At 39.9% G+C, this 27051-nt stretch overlaps 5 protein-coding genes across 5 annotated transcripts; 2 read left to right on the top strand and 3 right to left on the bottom strand.

Moving 5' to 3' along the window:
* Positions 1-1101: 1101 nt before the first annotated feature.
* LOC147489935 (uncharacterized) lies at positions 1102-2135 on the bottom strand (the record flags this gene model as incomplete). The annotated part of the gene is given in 2 exon segments (XM_086574772.1): positions 1102-1344; positions 1347-2135. Coding segments are annotated over 2 exon segments (864 nt in total), but the record flags the coding sequence as incomplete, so codon positions are not given.
* A 1619-nt stretch (positions 2136-3754) lies between these two features.
* Positions 3755-8802, top strand: LOC147489934 (sister chromatid cohesion 1 protein 1-like). The gene is made up of 20 exons (XM_086570447.1): positions 3755-3929; positions 4012-4080; positions 4170-4228; positions 4301-4345; positions 4434-4453; positions 4524-4603; positions 4684-4804; positions 4981-5059; positions 5154-5232; positions 5317-5426; positions 5728-5831; positions 5919-6083; positions 6550-6721; positions 6806-6882; positions 6969-7107; positions 7224-7299; positions 7461-7603; positions 7704-7788; positions 7885-7997; positions 8156-8802. Exons 1-20 carry the CDS (start codon positions 3877-3879, stop codon positions 8236-8238), a joined length of 1872 nt encoding a protein of 623 aa, XP_086426573.1. The 5' UTR covers positions 3755-3876; the 3' UTR covers positions 8239-8802.
* On the bottom strand, positions 8526-15601 carry LOC147489933 (LRR repeats and ubiquitin-like domain-containing protein At2g30105). Its single transcript, XM_086570445.1, has 10 exons — positions 15388-15601; positions 15209-15303; positions 14949-15116; positions 13990-14100; positions 13777-13877; positions 12732-12869; positions 11842-11890; positions 11654-11719; positions 9006-9125; positions 8526-8914 (listed from the first exon to the last, which is right to left on the bottom strand). The coding sequence occupies exons 1-10, from the start codon at positions 15551-15553 to the stop codon at positions 8804-8806; spliced, it is 1125 nt and encodes a 374-aa protein (XP_086426571.1). The 5' UTR covers positions 15554-15601; the 3' UTR covers positions 8526-8803.
* Positions 15602-16327: 726 nt separating this feature from the next.
* Positions 16328-17650, top strand: LOC147489932 (uncharacterized protein At3g28850-like). The gene has a single exon (XM_086570446.1). It carries the CDS (start codon positions 16839-16841, stop codon positions 17517-17519), a length of 681 nt encoding a protein of 226 aa, XP_086426572.1. The 5' UTR covers positions 16328-16838; the 3' UTR covers positions 17520-17650.
* Positions 17651-24195: 6545 nt separating this feature from the next.
* Positions 24196-25098, bottom strand: LOC147489931 (uncharacterized). Its single transcript, XM_086574771.1, has one exon. The coding sequence runs from the start codon at positions 25096-25098 to the stop codon at positions 24196-24198; it is 903 nt and encodes a 300-aa protein (XP_086430897.1).
* Positions 25099-27051: the final 1953 nt, after the last annotated feature.

Genomic DNA, 27051 nt, shown 5'->3' with positions numbered 1-27051 from the left:
AGTCAAGCAAGACCAAAAGGATGTGGAAAAAGACTTAAAGGAGATAAAGATAAAGCACTCAAAAAGGCACAAAAATATAAAAGGAGACGGTACAATGGATGTAACAAGGTTGGAGTGTCACACGATGAAAGGAATTGTCCGGAGCTTAATAAGAAGGGTAAAGAAGAGCTAAACAATGAAGAAAAGCTAAAGAATGGGTAAAAAAAAAATTCTTCCTTTATTTTTATTTCGATTAGAGTATTTGCATATTCTTTCTTATTACCTTAACTGACTTGCAGTGAAAAAAATTCCTTGTACGACGAGGATGCAACTTCGGACTCTACCACAGATAATGATTATTGTTCATCTTCGGGTAAATTATGTAATTTTCCTTTCGCATACACTTGCTTTTTTTTCTGTTACTAATGCCTTTGGTAGGGCACTCATTAATTCATAGCTTTATATTTTCACATGTTTCTACTGTAGGAATGTCTAGGAATGTCGCTTGATTAAAGGATGTTGCAAATAATTAGAGTTTGAAGGTTGAAATTCAAAGTTTACAAGCTATGCCGAGAGATAAGAAGCTTGCTTTTGGAAGATAAATTTGCAGCCACATATTTGGAAGAGTTTTATTTTGAATTTTTATGCTTTGAGTATGCATTTTTTTTTCTTCAACAAATAAATTGTTAGCTGAAGTAATCGACCTGATGAGGTGAACAATGACAATTTCTATAGAAGTGCGATATTGTTTATGAATTTCCAAACTTGTTCTAGATTCATTGGCTGTGTATGTGCATGCCACTTATCATATGGCGCCAGGTCTTTCAGGATTAATGGGTTATTGCTGGATGTATTTTGAACTTCTAACAAGTTCTTCCAAACCTTAGCAGGTTCTTGTTTTTGAACTTCAAACAAGTTATGAACTTGTTTATGGGTTGTTGTACGTTATGAACTTCAATCAGGTTATGAACTTCAAACGTATACTTCTTCCAAACCTTAATAGAAACTTCTAGCAATCATTATTGAAAATGGATGCTTGTAACATATACTTATTTTGAGTAATTAGAATGGCTCTGCTTGTATTTGGAAGGGTTTTATTGTGAGTTTTTTTTTGCATTGAATATTGAAGATGTAGATAATTAACTTCGACGTTCAAATTGAATCTTGCCCTTTATTGGATCCACTGTGATACATACTTCGTAAAAAATAATAGAAAATGAAAATAAAGTGAGTACAATAAAGATTTCTATTGTCAAAATTGTTTGTAAAGACGGATCTTACGAGTATTGTTTATGGGGCCATGAGTCCTTTAATTGTGTATTCCAGAGATTCTGCCACCCAAATTTTGAATAACAATTAATAGAGTTAATTTTCATCACATTGTAATCCGGATCAAGCTTTTGCTGCCAACCCTCAAGAACCAACATGATCACCATCACAGTGCAAACATTGCCGTCAATGTTAACTTTATGACGCCAAACTTTCTCAAGCAATTGGTGCATGCATTCGGCAGGATGGACAACATCACCTTCTTCGGTACCCCAGAAAGTAAACGACTTCTCCACTTCCTCGATAAACGCACTAGGATCAGGACAAGTTTGTTTCTTTGACAATTTCAGAGTGCTCTCTGCAGCAGTGCAACCATCTCGGACAACAACAACCTTGAAAAACTCTAGCAAATTATCTTGATCATTCCCTGAAAGCTCAGCTGTCATGCCTACATCAAGAAATATGACATGAGGCTTGGATTTAAACAACCCTTTTTCTTTAGGCTTTCCCTGAGCTACCCGAACGAGGATATTTCTAGGATGCATATTAGCATGGACAAAATTGTCAACCAAAAGCATCTTAAGAAGTGCATGAGTCCCCATGTGCGCAAGAGCTTGTTTGGTTCGATCGCTTCCGATCAGGACATCATCATCATCAATATAGCGTGAAACACTTTCCCCTTTCTCATAAGTCTCTACCAGAACAAACGGATGCACAAGAGGATACAACGGCTTTAGGAAAGACACGTTCTTCCGTTTTCTAAAATTATAAATAAAACGACTCAAGTGGGCAGCTTCCCTGGAAAGATCAACTTGAGACATCATAAAAACTGCAAACTGTTGTACACTTTCATCAAGCCTCAATAGAGAAAGAGTGGTAGGAGGGTGAGAGAGAGAGAGTCACGAATGAAAATATGTGAGAGAGAATAGGAGAGAGGGAATATGAGCGAGGTTTGGTGGTTTCTAAAACCCTTCGATTATATTTCGTGAAATTTTGCTTTTTTAGTTAAGTCCATTTTACGGATGTCCGTCTATGAGCGGGACTATATATATATACAGTAAGTCTCTAAAAGGTAGCTACTTAAGTTAACTTAAAATAAGTATGTACGTAAAACTTCACCTACAAAATGAATTCAAACTTAATTTTTTGTAGTTATGAAGCACTCACTATAATGATTATCTTCCCAAAATTTCAGCTCATTTGGAAACCTCTAACATAGATAAAAATTGTTGTCATCTTTAAAAAGAAATCTAATGATTCATAAATGTTGAATTTTTGTAATTGTTTTTTGTCAATGTTAGAGGTTTCCAAATGAGCTGAAATTTTGTAGAAATGATCTTAATATTGAGTATATCATATCTACTAAAAAAAAATGTTTAAATTCATTTTGTAGGTGAAGTTTTACTTACGTACTTATTTTAAAGTTAACTTAAGTATCTACTTTTAAGAGAAAGACTATAGTGACACAGTTATAGTGCCACCCTTATCTCACTCCCCTCCTGGTCCGTCAGATCTCTTTTCAAGATTATCAGATCTAATTTACTCAAACTTTCGCACTATTTTAAAAACAAAAAATAAATAAAAAACGCGATTTCCATTCCATCTCAATTCCATCTCGAAAAAACGAAGGGTTTGGGTTTTCTCTACCTCTCTCTTTCTCTCTCCATTTCAAACCCAAATTCGTAAGATTAGTTCGATTTCCAAAATCAAAGCAAGCAACCAACTATTTAGTTCGATTTCCAGCACCCAAATTGTTCGATTTAGGGAAAAAGGTAATATTGTTCCCATTTTCTAATTCCAATTCAGTCCCAGATGTTGTACAGGGTACTGGGTTTTGGCATCTGTGTTTAATCTTCTAAATATGACCCAGTTTACTTGCTTGGTAGAATCGACAACTTGGGTATGTATTAAAACTTGTGGTTTATGTATGAAATTCAAATTTGTTGTATGTTTATTCGGAGAAATGTCAAAATTTATAGCACATTGAAATCAACAAAATCGGGTTTCATTGCGCTTTTGCAATCTTTGGATTGGAAAACAATAAAAATTCCAAGTTTTGTTGAATTCATCATCTTTTATATGCAATAACGAAATCAACATATTGCGTAACTTGCCCTGAAAAAAAAGAGCCAACTTTTCAACAAAAATAGTTTTGAGTCTTGACTAAGAGTGTCAATGAGTACCGCTTAAACTGGAACCGGACCGTTGGCACCCCTAGTCTTGACCACAGCCCCACAATGTTTTTTATGTTGTGAACCACATCACAGTGGTCATTCAGAAGCCCAATATATAAACTCACCCAAGTCCCAAGCTCTTTATTATTGGCTAAATAAGCCCATGAATATTAGTCCGAATGTAACTTCATTTCCAAGTGAGTAGACAGTTTCAATTAATCAAGCAGCATTAAAACCAAAACAGCATACGTGAACACCGAATCACAACTTCTCCACTACTTTTAACAAACTCTCTTCACTCCACTTCTTCTGCGTCCTGTCCTTACCGCGCTTTTATTTCTCTCTCCTCAAACTTCAATCTCACGAATCTCGAGGAACATCGAACGGTTTTTAATCTATCTCAATTCAAATTTAAGCTGAAGCTTCATTAGAGAAGAAGAAGCAGAAGAAGAAAATGTTCTACTCACATCAACTTCTTGCTAGAAAAGCTCCACTAGGCCAAATATGGTATCCTCCATAAACTTGTTCATCTTCTTATTTGAATTTCATTTTGAAGTTTGAATTAAAACGTTGTTTTCTAATGATCAAGGATGGCGGCGACTATGCATGCAAAGATGAACAGAAAGAAACTCAATAAGCTTAACATCATCAAAATCTGGTAACAAAAAACAAGCCCCATTTCCACTTTCAACTTTCTTCTTCATTAACTCACTGTGTTTTAATGGTGTTTGTTTTTTTTTGTTGTAGTGAAGAGATATTGAATCCTCAAGTTCCAATGGCTTTAAGACTCTCTGGAATTCTCATGGGTATATATATACTATTTTCTCTGTTTTTTTTTTTTTTTTTAAATTTTAATTTTCATGTTTGTTTTATTTCAGGTGGAGTTGTGATTGTTTATGAACGAAAAGTGAAACTTCTCTTTGGTAATAATAATTCCAACCCTCTCTTTTCAACGTTTTTCCAATTCCTCTGTAAATTTATATCTAATCTAATCTTTGTTTTCATTTTCAGATGATGTTTCACGTCTTCTGGTAAATTTTCCAACATTGAATTTGGTTTTTATTTGTTTCATTGTTTTGATTTTATTTTTTAAAATTTCAGGTGGAGATAAATGAAGCATGGAAGATTAAACCAGTAAATGAGGACCCAACTGTTCTTCCCAAAGCCAAATCACAAGCCAAGTCAGTATTAGAAGAGGATGCGCATGTTAGTGGGTTATTAGGTGCAAGTTAGCTAGCTGATTCTGGCTATTTATTTGCAGATTTGAGGCGGTTACATTACCTGACAAGAATAGAGAAATTGTTGAAGAGATTGAACGGTCTCTTAATGCCTCGAGTAAAACAACAACCATCAGATTTGAACAAACACGATACATTCACATGGTAATTTCCAATATTGCCACTCTAAAATATGATACATTTGAATATAAAAGACACAAGTCACATGGGTGTGTATATTCCACTGCACCAGGTTGTGAGCTAATGTTCTGTACATGTTTGAAGTATGTATGGTTGATTGATACTTTTAAATGTAATTAATCTGTACATGATGTATGTAGAGATTGGATTCTGTTGATGACCCTGTGATTAATGATGAGATTCCAAGAGAGGAGGATTTAAACGAACAACATCATCAAGGTTATTTGCTATGTCAATTTGTAAATCCCCTTTTTGCAAATAGTTTTAGTATCACAATGTCACTGATTGTTATACCTTTGAGTGTGTCACTCAGCTGATGCTGCTAATATTACACTTTTGGACCCCATCGATTCTTACCAGCCAGATGCATTTTTGTATGATCGATTCGATAGGTGAGGTTAATATGTTGTGGATATTTTGGTGTAGATTTAATATCTTGGAGGAGTAATTTTAATGTGAGAAAGAAACTTTGGCAGGTTTGACATTGAAGGTGATGATGAAACCCAGACAAATTTCACTACACAAGATAACTCGATAATTCCTAGTCTTATTCCTTCCCCACTTCATCATGAAGTGCCTCAACAAGGTAAGCTATCCAAAATCGCTTGGCAGTACATTTTCCTCTCTAGCTAAATGAGCTAATGCATAATAACCTCTGTTCAAACACACAACAGACATAAATAGTAGTGCCACGAGTGCAGGTTGATTTTCAAGTGCTCAGGTGTAAACAGGCTCTTATATTGACTGTTAGTAGTGTCTTGTAGAAAAACAACATATACATGCTCCTTAATGACTTGCAAGGAATTGGACCTATGTTCCTTCTTACCCAAGTTAAGAAATTAAGGCTTAATTGGTAGGAATAACTAAAAGTACTATTCCTTTTTCAGTGGATGAAATTCAAGATCTGTTTCCAGAACCCCAGAACAATCATGTGTCTCCAGAACAAAAGAACAGCAATCGGTCTGATGAGAGTAGAGAAGAAGCCCAACAGGTAGTTAACTATCATGTTTTCGTAGCTAATGTAAAGACAATGTGAAATTAACTCTGTACTTAAATGCATATGGTTTTCTATGTCTAGCCCCAACCAAATGAACAGAAACCAAGAGCGGCAAAAAGAAAAGTACTACCAAGAGCAGGTCATCCTCAGCTGGATTATGAACAAACTATCATCCCAGGTCCCCTTTACCAGTCTTGGCTCCAAAAGACAGCTGATATAGTCACAAACAGGGGAGGCACTAAGAGGGTAGGTATCTTACAGTGAGTATCACTTACATTGAATCCAAGAGGCAAACATGACTTGTAAAACAGCTGATTTGGATGTCATAATTCTTGTTGTTCAAGTGGCACAGTGATTGTTTAGAATAACTGAACTTTCCCTTCACAGGGGAATTTAGTAGAAATTAGTCATTTGTGGATTGCAAATAGAAGAGTAATTACATTGAACGAGTGCCACAGTTTCTAGTATGTATCTAGGCCCTGGGCTCAAACCTCAGGATGTGTAGTTGTAAGTGGTGAAGGACTGACCAGGTCCCAGAACGGGTGATGAGCATTGTAATTATTTTTTGTAGTTCCTCTACATTACTGCTTGAGTCGTTTATAGTTTTCGTAGTTGGAAGATTAGTTTTGAGATTTTAGTCTTTTCTTCAGTTCTTCGAATGATTTTTTAAGGCTGAAGTCAGATGTGTTAAGGAATGTTTTCATGCATGCAGCGCATAATACCTATTTCCACAATGAAGACAGCTCATCTCATGGAGCTACCGCCTGGAGCCCTACTTAGTGGTTTCTCAGGATTTGGATCCACAGAAATTCATTATCCAAGGCCTCTTCTAGATCTTCACTTGAGATCTGCCCAGCATCGTACTCCTCATGATTCACCATCAAGTCAGGGTTTTACTGCATTTTTTTAGAAATCTCTTTTTTAAAAATTGAAGATATGAACTTATTATGCTTTCTGTTTAACTGTAGGAAGAAACTCATCGCCACAGCCACCAGTACCATCATCACCATCAAAGCCACCATTTAATCAAAATCCAGTGGAGTTTGTAAGTTACTGTACCCCCTGCCAAAAACATTGTGTCTTGATAACGAATTTATGCGTATATACTGATTGGCACATTTCCATGCGAAGTCTGTTGAAGATTTTCACAGTGGAGTTGGTTCTCATCCTGAGCATCGTTCCATCGAGAGGCAAATGGACATGAACATGGACATGGACATGAACTTTCCAGTAAATGAGTTCAACCAGATGTTCACGCCTGGAAATTCAGGTGGTTGGCCTTTTTATTTAAATTCTATTACAGGGTTTATCATGAATGGAGATGTGTTGTTGTAGTAATACTCTTGGAGCCTTTATTTACAAGTGCTATTTCCCATGAATTTACAGGGAGCAATGAGAGATCAATTCCCAGCTCTGGATCCGGGAATGGTTTGCTTCATTCAACGCCAGTAGAGCAACAAAGGTATAATAGGAGCTGACAGCCCAAGATTGAATTGAAATACTTGTTGACTCCACAAAATTAGTGTGTTGCCAATTTTCCATCAAAATTTACTAGCCATTCTTCAATGATAAGGAGCATTTTAGCTATATATTCTGACGTGTCGGTGGTGGTTCTTATGGCAGATCCAGCTTAAAAAGGGGTAAATCTTCATCAAAGCATGGGACCAGTGGCCTTGATCCAGTGGCTGAGGAGGAATCATTTGAGCTACTTACTCCAAATTTCAAGCTCAGAAGAGTATCGGAAGATGAGCCTTCCCATGATCAAGGTCTACTAATCTATCTTGTTTTTCATGCAGTAACAACAGCAATACTTGGAAGCCTATAAACTACTTTTACTTTCGCTAATCATATAGGTTATCCTTGCAGAGATGTTAATTGAAACTGGACCAACTCAGACTCCACTTCCAATATTTTATCACCCCATGGACAAGACTACTGATTCTGTCCGGAAGTAATATCCCTTGCTCAATTTTGCTTATTTCATTGATCAATCTTTTTACATGGATTTCTCTGTCGAGTTTCATCTGTCTCTGTATTGCATGTGTAGGCATCTGAAGACACATTTTGATACAGTGGGGGCCACCGAATTTGAGTCACTTAACCAGTTAAGTGATGGAATGAACCAGGCGAAGGCTGCCAAACTGTTCTACCAAATCTGCGGTAATAACAACTGCACTACTTTAAGAATTAAGAGTAATCTGTGGCATCTAAAAGAACAAAATGCCGCGTTTGTTTTTACCTGTATTACTTCAGTGTTTCTGGCCTGGACTATTGCGTTATGATGGTTAAATCTTACATAGGATATTTGCACTCTGCAGTTTTGGCAACTCGAGACTTTCTGAAGGTTAAACAAACAAAGGCATACGGTGACATCCTCATTTTCAAGGGGTCAAAGATGTAAAGAGAAGTGCTGGGGCTCACCTTGGATCTGTTTATTAGCAAAATCCCAAACGTGGGATTTACAGTTCAACTACAGGCTAATAGATTAGTTAATATAAGATATAAGATAAGAAGAGAGCTGCTATTGTTTTCAAATAGTCATCTCAATGACTTCGATGTTTTATTGGCATGTCATATTGGGGTTTTAAGCAATTATTGGTTATGCATTCCCCTCTTCCTTGTGTCTACAACAATACCATTATAATGATTATCGGAAAAAAAAACAACAATACCATCATAAGAAAAGAATTGGTAGGAAATGTACATCATGCAACAATGCTTCAATTATTTTTGTCACCATAACATCTCAGTTTTCATGGAGATCTATCTGTTTTCAAAAATGTACGTCATTTGACAAACATGCTTACAGAACCACAGATGTACAGATGATTATTTACCCACTGGTTGGGAGAGAACACCCTGAAAGAATCTATGTGTATATCTAGGATCATAAACCTTCTCTAAGACTTTGCATAGATCATAATCACTTGGGAAAATGGGAACCGGCTACATTACAAGAGAAACCTTTACTCTTTATCTGCACCTTCGTCAAATCCTTCAGAGCATCCAATACTGAAATCCAGCTGCTTCTGAAGCTTGGAACGTCTTCGTTCATCAAAATCTTCCCATCCTTCAAACTATTTGCCAGATAATACTATGATCAAACTCTAAAAATGTATTACAGTTTCATACAGTATTCATGTAAGAATAGATAATAAACATTGCTACCTGACGAAGAAGATCCATTGTGATTTCTGTGTTATGCAGATCCAATGTCGATAGCTTTAAACAAAGCTTGAAAAGTGTAGAGGGCAATGACGTTAGGCCATTGTTTCTAAGATACAAAGCCTACATAAACAATGGAACTATTATTTACAGGTAACATGGTAAACACAGAAGTAAAAGAAAACAGTCTATCCTATTCAAAGACAACTTTGGCTCAAATCATGATTGAACAGGTAGCAAAAAGTTAGTGCTATGTATGACCCTTCGAACCAACCTCTGTGGGCAACATTATTATTATTATTATTATTATAATTATAATTATAATTAATATTATTATTATTATGTTGAAATTTAATTATATTAAATTCTCTGACAAGTTGACTCTCAAGATAGATCTCGAGATATGGCAACGTCTTATGGTCAATCTCAAGATAAGTGGCAACAGCTACAGTGACCTCAGGATGGTGGGATATTTGATAACCTCTATGACTACTTTCTCATCACATAGAATATCTATTTTTTTGAAACAAAAAATCACCGTTTTACCTGAAATATGTCTTGACCTCTAATTGACTTGAGATACACATGCTATATTTGTTGTCATATTTAGGTTTATGCTAAATTGTAGAATATTTGTTAGCATAACAGTAAAGGATGAGCTTGCAGACTTTACGGAAAGATAAAGGAGGTTCTCGGAGAGCTACGAGGACATAATAGTAAACAAATAAACACAACTTATATCCTCAAACAAGCAAAGACTCGTTATCATTTCTGTCTCTTGCTTGGTTGTTAGAGCAATTGTAAATCCTTTAAGTTACGCATCAGAAAATTAGGCATAAAGAGACATTCTACCAAATTCAAGCAGCAAAAGGCCGCAAAATGCAATGTATAAGCACCGACCAGCTGCTAGAATCACCAACTGAGAAGATATAACAAATGACTGAATGATAAATCAAAAATTATTTGAAGATACGTGACCTAAACAAACAAATCACCAACTGAGAAGATATAACAAACGACTGAGTGAGAACTTTAATATTATATGAAGACATGTGACCTACAGACAAAATCTTTATCAAGACAATCTTTATCATTGAACTTGCAAGGGTTCAGAGGCTTCGTCCTACACATTTATCCTTTGAATTTGAATACATATTCTCCGACTAGCTTCCGTATTGAATTCACATGTTCTCATCAATGTTTCCAACCCAACATAGGCAACTATGCATATAACCAGTTTAAGCTAGACCATTTTTTTTTTTTTTTTTTTTTTTTTTTTTTTTTTTCTTTGTTCTTGGTTATTCTATGATTTTGATCCCAACAAGCTAGGTTTCTTTTAAATTTTAAGCCAGATCAGGTCATAAGATGGCTTAATTCCAATGAGTTTGGACAAGAGATCTTGACCTCTCAAACATTCCTACACAATTAACGAAAGGAAAGAGGGGTGGAACACATTTGAGGAGCTAACTATGTTCCCGATACCGACGACAGCAGCTTCCAAGGGTTTAATTCATTGCAGAAATAAATTCTTCCATGGTATCCCACCTTTTAGTAGGCAGTTGCAGGAGATAGCAGTATCCAAGGGAATCTCTCACCACACTTGAGTACAATTTTGGTGGAGAAAATTTATTTCAGATAAGTCTCCGGGAAAGGTCTTGAAGGCGGTGAAAATTCCCTTTAATAGTCCTATCTGATGAACATTTTCCACTGAAAACTGGCTTGACCAGGGAAGAAAATTCCCTTCTAGAATCAAATACGCAAAAGCTCTGGGTAACAGATACATCATAGAGGTAAAATTACAGCTTAGAAATCTCAGTTTAAAGCATCACATTCTAATATTTTCCAGATACTGTACAGAAACCATTTCAAGTTATGTTATAAGCTCACATCTCTATTATAACCTGTAAAACTTTCAATATGGCAAACCGAGTTTTTGATAAGGTAGGATCAACTAAACTAAGGATTGGTCCATGGTTTCAACTTTCAAGTGTTACTGAACTATGGAATCCTATGCCATTAGGAGAAAAAAAATAAATCAAACTTCGTTTCTGCCTATATAATGGAATTCGAGATTGTGTGCATAATACCATAAACCAAATCTATGTCTGATCAGTTCATTTCTTTTCTTTTTTTTTTGCTCGGTAGTTCATTTCTTTTCTTACTAACTCCACCCATAACTATTTTACCTCTTTTCCTTTTTCAGTTATCATCCTTCACATGCACTCCTTCAGATAAAGTATCATTAACTGAAGAATAAGAAGGTTAGCATGATAACCTACTAGGCGAAAGAGGGATAGCACACCAATCCTTTTTAAACCAAGAAATTATAATTGGTCACTCAAAACATTTTAACTCCTAAAGCTTCCAGGAGTTTTTTTTTCATCCATCACTGCAAATCTCAAACGTTTTTCAACTCCTTATCACACTCCATAAGAAGCTCATACTTTCTTTTCCCTTCATTTAGAGAGCATGATTACCTCTTTTCACATAAAATCCATTTCCACTATATAAGATAGTAGTACCATAGTTAAAGGAAGATAAAACCATATGCCTTTAGTAACTGAAAAAGGAAAACATTAAAGGGAACTCTACACTTCCAGTGTGCCCATGCATTCACAGGATATTTTTGCCGAGAGAGAGAGATGATGCACCTTAAGATTGCATAAACTTCCAAAAGTCTCCGGCAAGTCCTCCAATAGATTTGATGAGAAATCGATCTGCACCACAACAAAATCATGCAAAATGTATTAAATAGTGATGCTGATGCCTTTTCTAGTTCAAAGTTAGACTTTATATTGATGCTGCATATAAATCATGAAGAATGTGACCAGAACACCACCTCAATAAGAGAACTGCAGTTCCCTATACATGGAGGCACAGCAGTTATTCTGCAAGCAAAAACAAGCATGTCAAATCAAAGGAAGGAAAGCAATGGGCATCCCAGAAAATGGACAGATCCAAACTTTTAGTCATATTATTCAATAAATGTCTCTTGCTTTGCACCATTGTACAAAAACAAGGTTATTACCAAACTATTTGAAAACCAGTTAAATTCATGCAATTGCACCGAGAAAGGCTTCCTTTAAATCAAGACTGCAGTGCAGAATTGGTAGGAAATCAAATAGATACTAAGTCATCACTGTTGGTAGCATGCACATTACAAACAACAAGCGTATGCATATGCTCATTGCACAAACAATCAGATTGACAACAATCAAAGGATAAAATGGTTTTTATATTTACCTGTTGAAGTAGTATATAATATTTGAGCATTTACACTTGTAGAATTTTATAGCCATTTCAATGTTAGTTTGCCGCTACAAATGTTGTAACATTTGTAGACATTGATTTCTATTTAGTTTGATTTTCCTATTTTGAATTTTCACGATTGTGCAATTGTAGTTGCTACTTTGATATTTGAATAAGTGGCTGGTTCAAGTGGAGCCATTTTTGTTCAAGTGGTCTAGTTGTATGATATGAAACTCTCTTAGTAGATTTTCCAGGAGAAAAAATAGAAAATGGCATCATTTATTGAGGAGGCCACTAATAAGGAAAAAGGTGAATGAAAACCGTTTTAAGACAAGTGGACATTCATGAGGGAGGGACGGGAGGTCAGCTCAAACGGCTAGCTTACCCTAGCCACATTACAAAGCACAATAGATAGCTGAAAAGGAATTACAAAACAAAGAACCCACTTTAAGCTAAACAGGTAAGAGCGTTAAACACAACCTGTTGTTGTTGGCTTTCAAGAGTTGGAGTTGAGTCAAAAGTCCTATTTCAACTGGCAGGCTTGTGAGCTTGTTGTTCGCAACATCAAGTTCCCTCAAAGAAGTCAAATAACCAATTGAAGATGGCATTGCTGTTAAACTGAGAAAATGTATACAATACCTCAGTAAATTTGCAGATAAATGCTTTCCTTTACAAACGGTCTTCCATAAATGTAATCAGGTACTAGGATGTGCGATGTTTTGCACGATCAACCATACGTTCTCAGAAATATAGTATAAAAAATAAATGTTTAAATGGAAAGTCCCTGAGACAATACATACAATTTTTGCTCACTGAAAAAAAAAATCGCATTTACAGTTCAAGAGTGCTAATTCTGGATGATAACGACTAATATGGCAGAACATGGCAATCTATGAAACGCACATAACCTTCCAGTAATTTGTAATATGCATTATCTAAGTCAAATGCATAAGAGCTTGAAGCACCAAGCCTCCAAGAGGCTTAAGGCGAGGCTCATAGGCGTGGAGGAATAAGCCTCCAAATTCCAAAAACGCCTCTCAAAAATTCCAGAAACATAGGTATAAACAAGAAGTATGAACTACAACATGTCAACAAACCTTGTGAATAAAAGAATATAAACAAACTAAGAACTTAAATATGAGATACAGCAAGTCATTTGAACAAAGGCACTAATATCCACTTACAACCTTTAAGCCTCTTGCACTACCTGCAAGGCTGCAAACTATATCCTCAGTGTCATCTTTGATGAGAGGCTCTGAAGCGATCCTCAAGGTGCAAGCCTAACTGTGATTTCTAAAGCACTTAACTAGATCAAGCTATCTATATCATTTGCCATTGATGGTCAGAGATGGTTGATCTACTTGCTATTACATTATTTAGAGTGTCTATATCGTTGATCTCTTTTTTGATAGTGACAATATTTTCATTATTTCGCGTTTTAGCCACAATAAACTATCCATACTTTTCTCAATATCAGGAAGAGCAAACCAAAGCAAATTACCAACATTGAAAACATATCGCTTACTAGTTTTGGCTCAGAGACAGAACCCTTAGAGACTTAAGCGCGGTTACACCCTGCCAACTAAGGCTTTCATCGGCTATATCATTTGCATTCAGCAAAAGCTTCTGCAAAGGGATCGAGCACACAACAAATCAATAATAGAGTTGCTACTCACATTCTGTAAGAAAACAGCTCAACGCTAAAATAGAGAAACAATTATATGGCTAGCAAGATTACCTGGAGCGAACTCAAGGATCCAATTTTAGTGTGTACCTCCTGAATAGAGTTTTTGCTAATATCCAATAACCTCACAGATGACCCACAAGCCCAGACTTCATCAGGTATGACCTTCCAAGTTCAATAAACAATAAAAAAATGACTGAATAAGACATGGAGGTGCGCAACAGTGCAACCATATTTCTTTTTCTTTTTTGATCAGTAAAGAATAGTTATATATATATATATATATATATATATAAAAGAAAAAGGATGAGATATCCTATAGTGCAAGCTACAAAACACTAAGAAAAAAACATATTTCAATTTAAACCTTTTATTTTTCTGGAATATAAACAGTGCAATCATAAAACAAGAACCTCTCACTAAGTATATTTCCAAAAGTATACCAAATTCTTCATACAAGAATTGCTGACTACCAACTCTTAAATAAATCTTTCACTGCTCATATCAATATTTATGCACAATGCCTATAGCACACTACCCCTGTGTGTATCTTAGAGATTAGAGTTTAAAATATAACCGCTCATTGAGCAGCGAGCACTGTCGGCACAAAATTTCCAATAGCAAATCTCTATCCCCTGAAAAATTCTTTCAAAACAACCACACTAATAAACTCTTTTTTTTTTTCATGGATCCTAAATTCCTAATACAAAATTTCAAATTTGATTTGAAGGCTTTATTAGCTAGTAAACATAAGATTGCATAGTAAGTCTTGATTGATTTGTCAAACGTTGTTGTGGGTGAGGGTGTATGTTCATGCCCTTATGTCTTGTATACATATATATTAACGCAATCTGAATTCATGATGCCAAATTCAGTCAAGTATATGTCTTGCTAGTATATTCTATTTAAACTTGCACGTTAATACGACAATCATTGCTTCTTATTCTTAATTTACTACAAATTCTCCTACAAATTTGAATAAATATAGGAATGAGGCAAAAGCATATAGATACCTTCAATTGAGAATCTGATAAAGCAATAACCCCGGTAAGCTTCCACCGTTCCGTTCGTGTTTTATCAACATTCACTACAACCTTATCTTGCACGGCGCGATCACCATCTACCAATGCCGGCCTTCTCAAATTAGACAGTGTAGATTTCTCTTTAGTAATAAACCCATCCTATTTATTCAATGCAAAATTCACAGCATTCAACTCAAATCCCAAAATCAAGATAAAGAAACATAAAAATGAAGTATAATTACTAAAAGTACCCCTTGATGTAAACCCTGAGAAGCCATGAGCATGAGTTTTGCTCCATTTCTAATATCTGAACCAGTCAACACCATTGTGTCCATCAAAACTTTTCCTGTTACAGTTACACAAGAAAAAAATTCCCTTAAAACTCATTTTGCAAAGAGAGAGAAAGATAAGGAGGAGGGGGCAGGGGTACCTTTAAAGATGAGTTTTTGGCCTCTAGGAAGGACATTAGTGAGAGGTTGAAGAAGAGTTTTGAGGTCTTTGATTGTTGAGTTTGAGGACACAGATATTGGGATTGATCTTCCACTGAACTTCACATGAATAGTCATCATTTCAGAAGCTGCTGATGATGCTTCCATTTTTTTTGGTTTCAACTTTCAAGGCCATGTCAATAGTTTAAGTGTTAAACTGTTAAACCCAACATGTACTAAATTCAAAGCCCATGGGCCCTAATCACTGCGGGCCGAAGGCATGAGGAGGGCCAACTAGCCATTCACATGGGTCGCAAACATGTGGGTGACAAAGATGGATTTCTAATGAGTGAAGTTTCTGTACTCATGTGCGTTTCTTTCCACGTTTCTTAACTAACTTCCATCATTTTCAAATGTAGCTTTTCAGAACAACTTTGTCCATTTGCAAGTAGCACTTCTTGCGAGTGCATCTTAACCAACGAATCCGTCTTTGTGGACATACATAATTGATGTCACTTGGAATCTATTCGTCATCAAAGAAAGGGGGCATGGAGCCTTGGACAGTTGACTCTATAGGCGCGTTCTTATCAGTTTGTTTTACTTTTTTTATAGGCTCCAGCTACCCTGAGGATATTCTTGATGAGGGTCCGCGGACATTGTATTTCTAGACTGTTGGATCACACGGTCGCGCCCTCGTCCCTATGAGGACATCCTCGAAAATGAAGGTGAAAAGAGAGAACCCATGAACAAATGCTCAATTTCATTGACTTTAGAGTCCAGCCATTATGTCTGCTACTCGTTAATTAGTCTTCACCGGGTCAGAAAGAAGAAAACGTACAAGTATTCCATCATAATCACACTATAATTAATTCCAACTTAATTTATAGAATATAATTAGCTGTGAAGAACTTGCTAAAAAAAAATTTCCATATCTAATCATACGATTAAATTACAATTTAACAGAGATTTGGTGTGGCCAGTGGGTATTACCTAATCTTCCATCTTCATTAATCTACTTTCCAAATCTTTGCTGTCCCTAAAACCAAGAACACGCATAGGGATGTACTGATTTCAAGCCACAAAATATCCATGTCAAAAACATTCACCCACTCAAACTTCAGATAGATAGTCAAAAAACAAAATGTACTGGTAGACTGGTTAGTCACTTGAGTATGTAGTACAAGCAATCGAAATTTCGTCGATTATCGGATCTAAGAAGTAGGACTTGGGTAGACTACAAAGAGGATGTGGGTTAACTTTTTGGACAGCAAAGACAGCTGACCACAAAAGGAAATCTGCTTAACCTTTCTTCATTTGCCCTCTACTTAATTAAAAAGCAATCAATACCTTCTTAACCATCTTAACTAATCCCTCGACTCTTTTTATCTATCCAACCCCACACACTCACAAGTCACAAAAAATTTGCAGCACCATCTCATATAACTCTTTCTAAATGTGGTCACCAAGGCTGAGCAAATCAACAGGTCGGATTCACACCACCACTAGACCTACAAATTTTTCTTGTTCATCATTCAAAGACATTCAATCACTCTGCAAAGAAGAACCTGAAACTCCCAAAAAGCCATCCATCTTCCACCGAGTCCGGGTCGCAACTTCCATATTACGAAACTGGACCCACCCAACAACAACCAAACCCGACCCATCAACTCAAAAAATCGGCATCGTGATCTACTTCACTAGTCTCCGAATTGTACGCAAGACATTCGAAGATTGCAAAACAGTCCGGTCAATTCTACGCAGCTTTCGAGTCAAAATAGACGAACGAGATCTGTCAATGGATTTAGGCTTTTTAAAAGAGCTCGAGGGTATTATAGGAAAGAAGGAAAAACTTTCGCTGCCTAGAGTGTTCATCGGGGGTCGATACATTGGTGGGGCCGAGGAAATAAGAGGCCTTCATGAAAACGGGGAGTTGAAGAAAATAGTGGATGGATTACCGGTTGATGAAATTGGGGTGTGTGATAATTGTGGTGGGTATACATTTTTGCTATGTGACCAATGTGATGGGAGTCATAAATTGTTTATGGAAAAAGGTGGTGGGTTTAGAAGTTGTTTTGTTTGTAATGAGAATGGTCTGATTCGATGTCCGTCTTGTTCTTCTTCTGTTGTCAGTTGAATGAGAGAGAGAGAGAGAGCGGTCTTGTAAGGAGTGTTTTTTTATTCAGTCATTTTTTTAAGGAATTTTTCTTTGTTGAGTAAAATGTTATTTTCCTGTAAATACAAAATATTGACCGAGGAATTCCCTTCTATTTGAGCAGCTTAGTCAATTTTCGTGATTTTCTAGAAAAAAAAACATCCTAATAATATGTTTCCGTTCACTAGATTACTAGAATGTCTCATTTATCAGTGATATGCGTCAAAATGAACATATTGGTCATTTTATATTGAAGTTCTAATAAATTTCATTAAGCAAAATATGCAAAACAGTGAGGAGTGAGGATAGGTACAAAGAAAACCATGAGCTACTGTCCTACAGCACGTAAGCATAAGCTCCAGGACTATTTGTTACTACTGGGGAGGAATTGAAACAAAATACTGAAAAGAGTGTCAAGTCTGGACACTGAACGTCCCTGACACCATTTTGGATGATTGAACTGGACAACAAGAACACTAGCACGCAACATGTCAACAAGCTCAAAGGTAGAGACTAGAGACACAGAGATCATTCCGTCCGAAACGTTGGAAAAGTCCGGGTTTCTAGTTTGGCCCATGGACCACACGGCGTGCATGGGCCAAGTATCAGAATCTTCAGAACCTTCGTACGTTCAAGAGGAGAAGAAAGAAAGAGAAGTTCACTTGACTGGAGCCCCAACCCTCGATAGAAGAAGAATAGAGAGTAAAGTAGCTAACAAATGGCCGACCTACCACAAGAAGTCATAGTGGAGAGTCTATCTAGGGTACCTGCGAAATCACTTATAAGATTCAGGTGCGTTTGTAAGCCATGGTGTACGTAGTCTAACAGTATGATCCTAGTTTTATCAAAATGCACCTTAATAGAGCATAGATAGAGACGACGGTAATATCTTAGCTACTATGATCGACCACTTTAGGAAAGAGATGGATTTTTCATGGCAATACGAGAATGACAGCACAATTCATTGAAGGAAGGGGTTGTTTTGGCGTTCTCAGACGTACATCTATTGTCTAGAGGGTAATTCATTTGAAAAAGCAGTTATAATTAAAGACCAATTTGGTGAATCTCGATATAGTTATGGTTCAAGATTGTTGGGTTCTTGTAATGGAGTTATATGTTTAGTTAAGGAGAATCAAGTTTGCTTGCTGAACCCTTAATACCAGAGAATACAAGATTGTGGCATTCGAAGAAAGTGTTCGTTTTGAAAGTGATTCAGATCAGTTTATAGCTTTGGTATGATCCTACGAAAGATGATTACAAGTTGGTCGAGGTTATAGACTCCAAGGATTCTGAGTCTCAAATCAGTGTTTACTCCCTAAGAGATGTATCATGCTCGATGATTTTTAGTATCCAGTATAGAATCATGCCTATGAGGGAGTGATATCTTCATTCAGGAATATCAGGCACGTGTCCAGCATAACGGAAATATCATGCCGACCTCATGCCCTCGTCTTCCGAGTTGGCTTCAGAGCGACTCACATCATCAGCTTGCGCACCTGATCTACGAGATCGCTCCAAAATAGATCAACTCACACGTCCTCATGCAGAGTGTTCCATCTTATGATATCATCCATCTTCTAGATACAATCATTACCAAAGTCATACTTACACAATCCATTACCGCAAAATACGAACCACTGTAACTACTCCCCATCATTCCATAATTCCTACCAACACCATCTACACACTCTTTCTCAATCTCAACCATACATCTATGCTTGTCAGTACACAGGTTGATTGGATCCTCACGTTCAGCAGCTATAAATATCATCTGTATGAACTATGCCAGACCTGATTCTACTTTCCCCCCAGAAGTGAGAGATAGATACGTAGGCAGTTCGCTCAGAACGAACTCGATCTTTCCAATCTAATATCCCCATCTCCTCCACTTTAAATCACAAGTTGTAAAGGCCAAACTAAATAACACCTTTACAATGCCTGTTTATGAAACAAACTAAAATGAGATCCCAAACTCTGGACTTCAAGCCTAGGAAAGAACCATAATAAAAATCATCAAAAACCAATCAATCATCGTCCAAATCGTTGGAGCCCATATGTGTGAATTAACGATTATTTGCGAGTTTAATACAAATACTGTATCTTTATATCTATATCTATATCTATATCTATATCTTAATATTAAATCTCCCACAAGGATATTTTTCGAACTCTATTAAAATTCTACGTCATCTCCTATTAAAACGGGAATTTATCTCCTATTTGAAAAATGAGAATATTTTTTTTTATTATAATTCTAACGCTTCTAATTAAAACGTGAATCATTCTCCTATTAAAATGGGAATTCCTCCCCTACTGAAAAGAGTAAATCTAACATATCTAATTAAAACGAGAATTATTCTCCTATTAAAACAGGGTCTCTCTCTAATTAAAAAAACGGGGTTTTAAAATTTCATTTAAAACAATTTGTTAGAAAATTAAAACGGGTTAGCGACTAAAACGGCAGTCCCAATTTTCTAAAAAATTCTAAATGTTTTCAAAAGAGCTCGATGCATGCATGCACGGCAAAAAATAATATATATATATATATATATATATATATATATATATATATATATATATATATATATATATATATATATTAACCACAATATACCCTAATTGATCTCCTTAGTCCCTCTCTTCCTAGTCCTCTCTCTCACTCTTTCTTCCCCCTTTTTTCTTTCTCTACTGTTCCTTTTTATACCGCCTTCACCCTCCCTTTCATCCCTTGATCCCTTTTTCATCCCTTGGTCCATCTCCGCCCACCTGTCCTCTTAGGGTGTACCCCTCGTTCCTTTTTCCTTAAGTTGCCTCTGCTTTTACTCTGACCACTATGGATCCCCTGTCTCTGAACGACCTGTATTTTTATGATTCTGCGGTCTTGACCCAATGCCTCGCGCCCCATCCTCTAACTATATCGCAGGTCGGTGGACATGCCACCTTAGTGGTCACAGAATGGGCCCCCCTCTCGTCCCTCAGATAATTATGGGTCCGCAGGCCGAGACTCACTAATTAGATGATCACAGCCCAATCATCCCTCGATACGTTATAGTCTATTCAGATGCCTCAGTCCCTATGGTGTCCACGTGCAGCTCTCTGTCAGGACCTCTGGTTCATCACCACGTGGCCTTATACTCATGTTCCATCCTTTGCGCGTGCTTTCCTAGCCCTGCCTCTTTGGTTTTTGTGAGGATACATGTCTTCCTTTGGGCGGTCCTTCCTTCTGCCAACCTGTCCCTTTTTTACCGGATTACCCCTGTCTCTTCGAATCTCGCCCAAAATAAAACTCTTCACCTATTCATTTCGTCTTTCTCATTCAAACTTCATCTCTCCAGTTTCACTATTCTCTCTCACCTTTCTAGCACCCTTCGCAAGCACTACCACCCTCTCCTTCTCCTCGGTAAAGCCTTTCCTACCTCTCGCTCTTGCTCAACAGGGAGTCCCCGCGTGGGCCTTGCTTCTCCTCGATCAGGTTCGTCATTCCCCTTTTCTTTTTGTTTATGGTGTATATCGGTTTGAGCATAGTTACTTCTTCACCATCTGTTCACTCCCAACCCCTTTGAGTGCTCTGCCCCAACCCAGACCCCTTTCTTCTCTGAATTCTGGTCTTTCCCCATGTCTGGTTCCCATTCTAGTGGCTCCTCCGCTACCAGATCTGGGTCCTCGCCCCTCAATCCTTCCAGCTCCTCTACCAAATTTGACTCCTTTGGCCCCACCGCAGACCCATCAAGATCCCCTTCTCCTGAGTCAACTAACTCATCTGTTGCCCCTTCTACCTCGGGGAGACCCTCTGTGCTTCCTCCCCCACCCTCTCATTATCGTATGCCTAACATGGCCGCCGTACAAGCCGCTTACGGTATTCCCAGAGACGTGCTCTTAGAACACGTGCCAGGTGTAACCCATTTCCCTCATCTTGTCCCTCTGCGGCCGGGCTATTTAGTAGCTACTGTGGGGCAAATAGCTGCGGGACTCCACTTTCCCTTATCCCTACTGGACGTTGAGGTCTGCAACCACTTCAACATTCCGCCGTGCCAAGGCATCAACAACTTCTGGTGAATCATGTACGCTGCCAACTACTACAATAAAATGAACACTCCTAGAATTGGCATGCATGACATCACAGCCCACTATTTTTTAAAGAAAAGCACCAAATTTGGAAGCATAGGGTATCAGTCATTCTGTGTGCGCCCGTGGAAGAAGTCCTTCGTGATTCGCGTCACTACCTTTGACAAAGTGTGGCACCATTACCCTCTGTATGTGTCCGGGAATTTCCTTTTTAGCGGAATTACCCCCTGAACTGTCTTTGAGACAATCCCATTTCCTTGACCGCGGTGAGTGTAGTTAGTTGCTCTGTTTGCCTTTTTGATGAACCCTAACTTGACACGTCTACTCCTCTGTGCTTCAAGCTGGATTTTGGATTCGCTCTCCCAACTATACGCCGGTATAACTTCTGCTATCTTCCACAGTCTCCGCAGCCTAGGAGAGGGTCAGTGCAACATCCTCGATATTGACCTGACAAAGGTAGCCCGCTCCTCTTGGACCCTCTGCTTAAAGACATTGGCAAGTACCGCGGTCCTCTATACCTTTTTCCACCGCCCAAGGAAAGGAAACCGAAACCCTCTCCTCCCAAAAAGTGGCAAGCGAAGCGCCCGGTCCATCGCTCCTTCGGGTATACCATAAAGATCTCCCATAGTCAAGCTCTCGCACGGAAAGCCGCCGCCTCCCAGGCTCAAAAGCCCCCCGTTGGTTCTTCATCAGCCATCCCCGACATAGTCCCCAGGTCTTATTCTTCCATCATTGACTGGGAAGACGACCTTGATCCCCCTACAAGCGCATCCGCTAACATGGACATTTCCAAACTTAAGCTTTGGGACAGTGATTCAGATGGTGAGGAGCCCAACACAGCAGCAGCCAAGGGCCCTCCAGCCAAGAAAGCCAAGACCACTGCCTCCACCGCTACCCCTGCCGATTGACGTCACTGCGTCCTGCTGCCACCTCATGCCACCCGGGCAAAGCAGCTATTCCCATTGGTCCCCTGCCCGCGGGGACAGCGGAAATCTGGCACCCATAGTTCAAGGTTAGGGACAGGGACGTCACCACTCGTGACTCCACGCTGGATAACCCAGCCGTAGCCGCATCCTTATTCTTTAGTTCCCATCTCCCCAGGGACCAGACTTATGGGGACTCTGGCTCCCACCGGGCCGCGATCTACACCGGATGGGAAAGGGTACGCCCCCTCTTTTCCTTTCTTTTCTTCATTGCCGCTTACTTGGTTCTAACTTTGTTTACATCTCCAGCTGAGCCTTGATGTGGGCTACGTTATCCGTGGCCTCACCAATACCTTGGATGATCTCGAGTCTACGAAGGTTGAGATCCATGGGCCCTCGGGGTGGAAGGTGAAGTGCACCCAACTGGAGAAGGAAAGGGATGACGCTCGCACCGCGACACTAAGTCACCACAGGGACCTCCAGTGCGCAGAACAAACTCACAAGGACTATGTTGCTGGCGTCACCTCGCAGCTAGAGAAGCATAGGGAGGCAGATAGAGCCACGGCCGCGGCCGAACTGGAACGGTCGATGAAGGAGGCAGCTAAACATTTCAAGGCCTTGGCCTCCAAAAAGATAGCTCGGGAGCTGAAGCAACAACTGGAAGCCCTCACTGCAGCCAGAAGTCTCCTCCCTGCTCAGCATCCTGCACCTGCCCTTCCTGAACCTGCAGCCCCATCCCCTGCTGTTGAAACAGATGCCGCGGACCAGCATGTTGTGTCCACTTCCCCTATTAATGTTGATGAAATCGCCGGATCTGTGGACGAGGATGGGTTGCTGGTGGATGCCACGGCCGATCCAAAGTGAAGTTTGCTTGGGTTTGGCCTCGCCTGTTAACCCATCTGATTGCATAGGTTGAATTAGAATTTTGAAGTATCAGTTTCTTGTTTCTTATGACTCTAGAGTCTGGATTTCTGGGTAATCCCACCTGACCATAATGAAACTTATTTCATGTCAAACATTTTGTTAGTTGTTGTAAATGTTGCACCCATTTTTATTTAGCAAGTTGCCATCTTCCCTTGTTTCCTAATCTATTCACATCATGTCGGCCCTTGTCCAGCCTACATGTCCATCCTTGTTCGCGGAGGGCTCATCCCCTTCGCTACCACTGAGATATTGGGGGCAACCCCGTTTGTCACTCCCCAGCTGACTACGGACACGCTAGCAGCCGCTGAGCCTGCCCAAACCACCCATCTTGCTCTCGATGGTGAGGTTGGTGGGTTGCTGAGTACGCCCGGGCCACTCAGCTCTCCCCAATGGTTTATAGAGGTATTGGGAGCCGCTGAGTATGCCCGGGCCACTCAGCTTGCCCCCAAGTCGAATATGGCGATGTTGGGGGCCGTTGAGTATGCCCGGGCCACTCAGCTTGCCCCCAAGTTGAATATGGCGATGTTGGGGGCCGCTGAGTATACCCTGGCCACTCAGCTTGCCCCCAAGTCGAATATGGAGAGGTTGCGAGCCGTTGAGTATGCCCGAGCCCCTCAACATGCCCCCGCGTTGACTATGGAGAGGTTGGGAGCCATGCCCGGGCCACTCAGCTGCTCCCAAGTTGCCATTGGAGAGGTTAGGAGCCGCTGAGTATGCCCGGGCCACTCAACTTGCTCCCAAGTTGACTATGGAGAGATTGGGAGCCGCTGAGTATGCCTGGGCCACTCAGCTTGCTCCCAACCTCTCTTGGCATAATCAGTCACATCTTTCTTCATGTGGGGCCAAAAGTACCCCTGTGATAGCAGACGGTGAACCGTGGTCCTCCCTGTTGAATGGCTTCCGCAGTCCCTTTCGTGAACCTCATTCAATACCTCTTGTACCTTTTGCGGACCTAGACATTTCAAGAGTAGTCCACTGACACTTCTCCGATACTGCTCCCCATTCAGCAAAGTGTATCTTTGTGATATCTGTTCCATCCTCCTCCTTTCTTGCCTGTCCTTAATTTCTATCCCCGACAGGTAACTCTTGATGGGTTCCATCCATCCAGGCTCTTGCTCAGTAGTTAGCCACACCCCCTTTTGATCTGCGGTACTTGGCTTGCTCAGCACCCTGACCTCTATAGATCTTCCTTTGGTTCCAGGGAGTACCGCGGCCACATATGCTAAGGCATCGGCGTGTCTATTCTCTCCCCTGCCTAGATACGCAAAACTGATTTTCTCAAAGTTGCCCACCTTCCGTTGCAATACCTCCAGATACTTTGCCATCCTAGGACATTGAGCCTCGAACCCTCCATTGACCTGACATACCACCAAATTCGAATTGGAATATACTATCAGCTCTCGCACACCCAGATCCCTGGCTAAGTCCAAACCTGCTATCACCGCCTCATATTCAAACTCATTATTCGAAGCTGCGAAGCCAAACTTCATTGATAACTCTAGGCGAGTATTCTCGGGGGTGACCAGCACCACGCCAATTCCATTCCCCGTGTCTGTGGCGGACCCGTCTGCGAAGACTCTCCATCTATTCCGCATGTCCCAAAGGTCCAGAGGGTCTTGACTTTGTTCCGCTTCCTGTTCCATGACCATCTCCTCCCCCTAGGTGGGGTCCTCGGCTAGGAATTCCGCCATTTCCTGAGCCTTCTCCACGGTCCTGGCCTGATACTCAATGTCGTATGAACTAAGCAGCACCACCCATTTCAGCATTCTCCCTGATCTCTCTGCCTTCAGCACCTATTTGAGCGGCAAGTTGGTCACCACTACCACCGAATGAGCATCAAAATAGGGCTTCAACTTGAGCGTCGAAAAGATCAAAGCCAAGGCAAACTTTTCAATTCTATTGTATCTCGTCTCTGCATCCAACATCGTCTTGCTTTGGAAGTACACCGTCCACTATCCTTATCAACACTGAACTGATTCCCCACTCAGACACCCCCAGATATAAATACAACTTCTCCCCCTGCCCCGGGCGCGATAGAATAGGGGCCTTCCTTAAATATTCTTTTAACTCTTGAAAAGCCTGTTCACACGCTGCGGTCCATTGAAAGTCTGTCATCCTCCTTAGGAGTAGATATAGAGGTCGGCACTTATTTGAGGAATTAGATATGAATCTATTGAGAGCTGTGACCCTGCCTACCAATCTCTGCACCTCCTTTACATTCTGTGGCGACGGCATTTCCAACAGTGCCCTTATCTGATCCAGGTTGGCTTCTATTCCACGGTAGGTGACAATATATCCCAAGAACTTCCCAGAAGTCACGCCGAACGTACACTTCTCTGGATTCAACATTAGCTTATGTCTTCGTAGTATAGAGAACGTTTCACTTAGCCCCGCCAAATGCTCCCCCTTGGTCATACTCTTCTCCACCATGTCATCTATATAGATTTTCATTCCCTTCCTGATTTTGCTTTCAAACATCTTTTCTCTCAATCTTTGAAACGTGGCCCCAACATTCTTTAGTCCAAATGGCATCCTGGTATAACAGTATGTCCCCCCCCCCCCCTTCTACTATGAATGCGGTCTTTTCCTAGTCCGGACCGTACATCATCACCTGATTATAACCCATTGATGCGTCCATGAAGGAGAAGATCTTGAATTCCACAGTTCTATCCACTAACTCGTCTATCCGCGACATAGGATAGCAATCTTTCGGGCATTCCTTGTTGATGTTCGTAAAATCAACGCACATCCTCACTTTCCCATTTTTCTTGGGTACCGCCACCACATTTGACAACCAATAAGTTAACTTGCATTCACGGATGATGCCAACATCCTTCAGCTTCTTTACTTCCTCTCGAATTCCTTGTGCATACTGCGGCTTCATGCCCCTCATCTTCTGCTGGACTGGACAGGCCCCTTCTCTCATGTGTAACCGGTGACAAGCGAACTCCGGATCCAATCAAGCCAAATCCTCAATCGTCAATACAAACACATCGCTATTCTTAGTTAACAACTCAATCAGATTTACTTTCCAATCTTCAGATAGACTGGCCCCTGTGTTGACAAACTTCTCCTCCTCAGCCTCCCCTATATTCACCACTTCATTCTCATCCATGGTCTTGGCCCCAACGGTCAGCTCTTTCTCACCGACCGTGGCCCCGGTCTGTAATTGCTATGCTAGCTTGGCACCCCTTTCTGGCGCATCTTTATCTGAACCACGGACCAAACCCTTTGCTGTCACCTGGTGGATGTTTTGTGCCGCGACCTGATCCCCCCTTATCTCGTATGTTCCTCCATTTGTCGGAAAGTGGACCACTTGGTAATACGTCGATGGGATAGCCTTCATCTCATGGATCCATTTTCTCCCTAGAATCGCGTTGTATTGCTAGTTGGTGCCACTACCATAAAATGGGTAAAGACCATCACCGGTAGAACGAGTTCCCCTAACGGCTCAGTCATGCTGTTGTTGAAGCCAAATAGGTTAGTCTGAGGCGGCTTCATCTGCTCCCTTTTGATACCCATTTCTTCCATCGCACCTTGGAATAACAGATCTACTGAACTTCCGCAGTCTATCAGAACCCTTTTTACCATGTAGTTACCCA

This window comes from Coptis chinensis, chromosome 7, assembly GCF_015680905.1.
Source record: "Coptis chinensis isolate HL-2020 chromosome 7, ASM1568090v1, whole genome shotgun sequence".
NCBI lineage: Eukaryota > Viridiplantae > Streptophyta > Magnoliopsida > Ranunculales > Ranunculaceae > Coptis > Coptis chinensis.
The sequence above is the reverse complement of the archived record's forward strand: the minus strand, read 5'-3'. Positions and strand labels throughout refer to the sequence as shown.